This window comes from Pectinophora gossypiella, chromosome 16 (assembly GCF_024362695.1).
Source record: "Pectinophora gossypiella chromosome 16, ilPecGoss1.1, whole genome shotgun sequence".
Classification (NCBI taxonomy): domain Eukaryota; kingdom Metazoa; phylum Arthropoda; class Insecta; order Lepidoptera; family Gelechiidae; genus Pectinophora; species Pectinophora gossypiella.
In genome coordinates this window covers 11,445,640-11,452,507 of record NC_065419.1, presented here as the reverse complement: position 1 = coordinate 11,452,507, position 6,868 = coordinate 11,445,640, and the positions used below count along the sequence as shown (strand labels likewise).

The 6,868-nt window shown below is 44.6% G+C and overlaps 1 protein-coding gene across 1 annotated transcript in view; it reads left to right on the top strand.

Annotated features, from left to right (window-relative positions):
• The first annotated feature begins 249 nt into the window (after positions 1-249).
• The window catches only part of LOC126373798 (frizzled-4), a 46,177-nt gene continuing 39,558 nt past the window's right edge, over positions 250-6,868 (top strand). Inside the window, exon 1 of the mRNA XM_050020101.1 lies at positions 250-1,293. Within this exon, the coding sequence (XP_049876058.1) occupies positions 368-1,293 (926 nt within the window). The 5' untranslated portion in view covers positions 250-367. The remainder of the gene's footprint in view (positions 1,294-6,868) is intronic.

Genomic DNA, 6,868 nt, shown 5'->3' with positions numbered 1-6,868 from the left:
GGACTCAAAATATCTTTCGTAATCATCGACAACATGATTATCGAAAAATCGATATTGGATAAGGAGGAGGCGGCACACGGCGTGTAAAGCCGGCGGCGATAACGAGCGATAACCGGCGCGGGGGGTAACGAGCCGCCCCGCGCCTCGGCCCTCGCCCTCCGCCCTCCGCCTGTATTCCGCATACCTGCGCCCGCTGGACCTTTTTTTGTTTGCGTAGTGCGTGAACCCCCTCCCCCCTCCCCCGGGTCGCGGGCGCAGCGCCTCAGCCGCACTACGTGTCGAGACGCGCCGCGCGCCGTACGTCGCGCTCCGTCAGCGGCCGCGCGTAAACATCGGGCGATGCGAGCCGTGTGAGCCATCCACCACGATGCAGGGCTGCTGCGCGCTGCTGTGGGCCGCCGCGCTCGTGGCCGCCGCCGCCGGCGAGGCATCCGTGCGCAGCTGCGAGCCCATCAAGGTGGCCATGTGCAAAAATATCGGCTACAACCAGACCGGGATGCCCAACCTGGCGCGCCACACACTGCAGGCGGACGCCGACGTCACGCTGCAGACCTTCAGCCCGCTCGTGCAGTACGGCTGCTCCTCGCAGCTGCACCTGTTTCTGTGCGCGGTTTACGTTCCCATGTGTACCGACAAAGTCGCGTTGCCAATAGGACCCTGCCGGGGACTGTGCGAGAGCGTGTACGAGCGGTGCTACCCCGTGCTGAAGGGGTTCGGGTTCACGTGGCCCGCCGAGCTGGACTGCTCGCTGTTCCCCGCCGAGAACAACCACGAGCATATGTGCATGGAGGGCCCCGGGGAGCGGGCGCCGCCCGTGGGGACGACCCCACTGGACACGGCGGCGGGCGGCCGCAGCGGCTGCAGGAAGCTGGTGGAGCCCAACAGCTGGGTGTGGGTGCGGGGCTCGGGCCGCTGCGCGCAGTTCTGCGACGCCGAGGTGCTGTGGGAGGCGGGCGAGCGGCGCGCCGCCGAGGTGTGGCTGGCGACGTGGGCCGCGCTCAGCTTCGTGTGCACGCTGGCGGCCGTGGGCGCCCAACTGGCGTGCGGGGCCGGCGGTTCGGGCCCGGGGGCGGGCGGCGCGGGGTCGCGCGCGCTGGTGCTGGTGGCGCTGTGCCGCTGCGCCGCGGCCGCGGGCTGGGGCGTGCGGGCCGCTGCGGGCCGCGCCGCCGCTGGCTGCGCCAAGGACTCCACGTCGCCCGCGCGCATGCTGCTGGCGCACGACGGCCTCGCCAACCCCAACTGCGCGGTCGTCTTCCTGCTGCTCTACTACTTCGGCCTAGCTGCTTCCGTTTGGTGAGTTACGCCACATTGAGTAATCTACGCCAAGATTCTTGTTCTTCAGAACATATAGGAGACTTGGCCAAGAATTTAGAAACACAAAGTCGAATACAATGTCTACATCCATACATCAAACACGTGTAGGTACCACAGAAATACCAAACCTAAGATGTTATACCTAATATAAATTCAAACAAAGCCTGTAAGGGTTATAAACAGCATTCTAAATTGCAAACGGCGATTTCCAAACAACTTTCGAGTCTAAACAACAATAAGTACCTTCGTTTTCAATTTTTATCTGGGTGAGCATTACATACCGTCACCTTGCAAAAATACAAAACAAACTTTACTACGCAAAAAAATTGCAGTCCCGACAATCGTCACTTCGCGGTGCTACAATAGGCAGACTCAAAGCGGCTTACTAGTACCTGCATCTATTCTCAAAGCGTCCCAAACCGTAACTTTGTCACCGATCAATTACGTTTTGTCACTTGTCACATAAAAGATGCTTTCTAATTTGTTCTTCGGCTTGGCCCGAAAGCTTTAGAAAGCATACAATGCTTACCTTTGAGCGACAAATACGTTAATGCACGAGGCAATCAGACAACTCTACAGAAAGTAAGGATCTCTGCATAATCAGTCGCAGATCATTGTTCCCAGTCGGTGCGGAGAGCTGAAACAATACTAAATTTTAAAGTGAATAGTACAGAGTAACAGGAATTCCTACAAGCAAGTAGCTGGTAGCCTTTATTGTTTGCTCGGCAATAAGTCATGCTTAGAAACCGTTTGAAACAAATAGCTTTTGGCCTCTGGTACTTCGAGTTTTAGCGTTTGTTTTATAGTAGACGTTGGTGGCAATTTATTTATTGGACACCCTCGGGCCTGTTGTCTTAAATTTTGTACCGGGTGAGAGCCCTCAGCGTTCTTCATTGGCCCGGCCAAATAGTTAATGCCATTTGCGGAAAATTCACGATAAGTCACGTCAAAAAAAAGTACTTTATTTAGAATTCCATCTTTGTTAGCACTGTATTACCTATACGATTCATAAGTTCTGATTTAGTTTATCAAGATCTTTCTTTTTCATCTGACCAAATAGTTTGTCTCTAACACAGATTATGAAGTAAGCTCCATTTATTTCACAATGCTGGTGACTTGTTCTATCATTTATTATAAGGGCATTAAAAAATATGAATCCGGCATTCCAATGCAGCAATTTAGTAACTAAGATCACGAAACAGGAGCATAAATCACATGTGTTCCTCGTAACGTTTCCTAAAATGAAACGAAAGAAACCAAAAGAAGGCCGGTAGTAAAATTGGGAAATAAAATAAATCACGTGGAGACGGTGCAGATGAAAGCTAACGTGGCTTAAGCCGCTATTACACTACACGATTTCAAGACCCTAAGTTGGGTTCAGGGTGGTGTAACAACACTTAGGGAGGAACATGAGTCGCCCTTTAGACATACTATAGGGCCCTTAAAATCGACTCGTGTAATAGCGACATTACGGCGTCTTAGGCTCACCCTACGTGAAGACATTCAGTGCCCCGGTTCATTGATAATTGGTCAACAGCTATTTGATATCGCTTCACAATGGAAATCGAAATGCTTTTAATTGGTTCGTGTGCTGCAAAGCTTAACTGATATCAACTTGATTGTATTGTTTTACGTGGACAAACCATTGGAAAGCAATTCAATGAATTACCAAATAAACCCAAATAATTATAATAATATGCTAAAAACTTTGTACAGTTGAGACGAGAAATAGACCGCAAAAATATTTACGAAGGAAATAATAAATAGTTACAGAAACATTTGTTGAAAGCAGCTCATAAACACGTCTCTTAAATTTACAGTCATCCTTGAGTAGATATACTTTGGTATTAGAAGTAAAATTAAATTGTTTATGGCTTTCCCACATCATATGTTAGTTATATTTTAAATCGCATTTGGTTGACCTCCCGGACGAATCAACATAAATTATAATACTTCTCGGTAGAGAGACCATTAATATTGTCACACAAGAGCTCGTTTTTACTGCATAGGAAATGAGAGACGCTCTTTAAAAAAATAACACCAAGCAGCTGTGTTAACGTTGTAACAAAATACACGTTGTCGAGAAAAAAGCTAGCCCTCCAAGACTACCAAGATAATGTTCAACTTATTTCTTCCACTTTGATCTTTAATGCGAAATAAAGAAGGTTGGATGTAAAAGAACAAACAAGTTGGTGCACCAGCATGCGCCTGGATGCATCGCAAAAACTGGCCAACTCGCATTTCTACATAAATTTCGGTTTAACAACGTATCCTTAAACGATCGAACGAAACGATGTCTGTAAAGTTTTTTCGGAACAGTAATGAATTTTGGGCCTTTTATATTTCGGTTATATGTTGTTTTTGGTAGTAATTAAGAGGAGCGACATATTTTAAAGTTAATTAGAGAGCTTGACACCGTGCCGTTACCTAATTAATTTAATTCAGAAATATATCGACACTCGAGATTCTTTTCGGAAGAAAAATAAGTTTAATGAAGAGAAAAGCATATTATTTGTCCAATTCATTTCTGGTAATGGCGAACCACTACATACAACACCAAGATAACCAAAAGCTTTTAGCAATTCTTTGCTTGTCAACATCCGTTTTCGAATTAACCAAAGAGGTCATCATAACAAAGCCGTATAGAAAAACACGTGGAAGTTATTCCATCAATGTCGGGTCCCGTTTGAGGCGAACCTCGAGACATTTTCTGGAATCACAGCGCGTCTGGGAAAGTGAAACTCATTCCTTGCATTGTCAGCTAATTATTATAAACACTTCATCTGTTTTTATGTCATACTCGCGATACAAAGGGGCTCTTGTTTCTTGCACTCATACACTTGATTCGAATGCACAGAGTATAGTCGTTGTTCTCAATAATGAACTCCGAGATGGAATTACGTCAGCCTTCAGGTTTATTAGTTTGTTAGTCTTCAAGAATATTCTAAACTAGGATATTACTCACTAATAGATACTAGATATATAATTACTTACTTCTGCGACAGCGAAAACTCTTGAGTAGCATTGTTACCATTAATTACTGGAAAAAAAATGTTTAGTTTGGGCTTGGTCCTACATAATAGTTTAGTTTTGGTTTTGGTTTGAGAGCCAAGTCAGGGACTTTTGGCGGCTCAATACTTACCCTGACACCATTGTTGCTGAGGTTGGTAATCCTCACAACCCACGCGATAGAAGAAGCTTTGGGTCTTTCTAATGTCAAAAAAAATGTCTAATATCCTTTGGTATTATCTTTTTTTTTCACTTCCAATATGCCAGAGCCCCTCTTGTTGACATGTCAAACGTATAGTTTGAACACAACATGTATTAATTCAATGAGTATCGAAGGGTGGCATGTGACCCTAGAGGACTAATTGAAACGCGTACGCTTGACATTTTGACAGATGGTAGCATTATTCTGCAAATTAATGGTCTCTCAACTTCGTTGAAGGATAAGTACCTCTCATTAACTAGTTTTACTTAATAATATACGTGACAAACATCATACATACGACCCACTTCTGGGTACAGGCCACCCCTCGATCAAGCGGAGGGGAAACCAGTATTAAATAAGTAGGTGATAAATTCCTAAGGCATAGAATAAATAGGTACATTGTTTTAAGTTTACGCGGGTATTGGTGCTAATTCCTGTAAATACCATCTAATTTTATTTTAAGTTATATCTGTCATTTTCTTATCCGCCGAAAAGGAAAGGGACGGGTAATCGACAAGCATAAAATTTATGGAACACACGTCAATTTTAAGCACAAATCTAAACCAACCGTCTAAAAATTTTACATCCGTCAATAACCCTACACAGTTAAGTAGACAGCACGTCAAACGGATTGCATACCAGAGACGTACCTTTTGATTCGCCCGGGTTATTCATTCTAGTACTGTGCAGTATTCATTCAGTCATTTACTCATTCTTCCTAAAATTAAGAGCTGTGAATCATCCGTCCCTTTCCTTTTCGACGGATATGAAAATGACGGATATAACTTAAAATAAAATTAGGCGGTGTCTGCAGGAATCGGGGCCATTATCATAATTAAAACAAACACTGTTGCAAGTGCCATGATGTGATCATCCCGTGATCAGTGCCATGATCACGGGATGACTGATGAGATTGGATCTACCTACTCCACTCCAATCTCATCAGTCATCCCGTGATCATGGCACTTGCAACAGTGTCGAAATATCGGGAGTCTCATATTCCTACTTTAAACGCGGTAACAACCCGTTATTATGTATTTTAAAGAATAATACTACGTATAGAACGGTAACTCTTCCAAAACCCCCCCCCCCCCCCCCCCCCCCGCCAATTTGTATGGGACGCCGACCTCACCCTCTGGGTCTTACTTTAGTGTTAACTGGCCGTAAGCCGCTAAGGAGTCATACGACTGTCTCGCTCACACTTACACGCTAGGTAGCATAAACTAAGAATGAGATTTTCGTATAAAGTGTCCTAGGTGTGCCTAAGGGTATTGAGGATGCAAAGCACTTTGGGTTGGTCGTTTGGCAAGAGCAGCTTCGAGAATGTTCCAAGTCAATTAGGTGCCTAGTCCGAGAAACGTGGTCGTGATCACTCAGTCTTACACTCCTCGTAAAATCCAAATAGTAAAATTGTCGAGAAGCGAAAATGTTGAGAGATAATTCAAACCATGATTCTGAGTTGATATCAAAATCAACTCAGAATCAGGTATATTATTCAAAAATACAATGTACTTAATGGCAGAAGCATATATAAAAATAATTGTTGCTTGATATTTGAATCACATCATGTATAGAATTATGTAGCTACCTATATTGCTTCTCTTTATTTTGATCATAATAATAATGGGTGTAATTGTGCCTGGGTGTAATAAAAAGGGCCATCATTTATACCGAAAAACAAAGATGCAGATGAAATTAAAAGATTTTTTTTTCTGTAGCCTAGTTAGTGTCCCACTGCCGGGCAAAGGCCTCCCCCTTCTTTAATTAAAAGGTTAAACGAAGGAAAATCTTTACAGCGCCATCTATATTGAGGAACGTAGCCGAAAAATCCCTCATTGCTTTAACAGTTTTACAACACGTTCGCGATATAAACGTATTCCAACGTTTATGGAGGCAATCAAAGTTCAATCGGCAATGATGCGCCAGTATTATACTCTTGTTATAGTCATCCTTTACCAAATAAAAAACCAAACAGCCTCCGTGGTCTAGTGGTTAGAGCGTTAGGCTCACGATCTGGAGTTCCGGGTTCGATTCCCGATGGGGACATTGTCGAAATCACTTTGTGAGACTGTCCTTTGTTTGGTAAGGACTTTTCAGGCTTGAATCACCTGATTGCCCGAAAAAGTAAGATGATTCCGTGCTTCGGAGGGCACGTTAAGCCGTTGGTCCCGGCTATTAGCAGTAAAAACACCTCCACCAACCCGCAGTGGAGCAGCGTGGTTGAGTATGCTCCATACTCCCTCCGGTTGATTGTGGGGAGGCCTGTGCCCAGCAGTGGGACGTATATAGGCAGGTAATATATAGTCATCCTTTATTATATATATTACATTCACAACCAGCTTT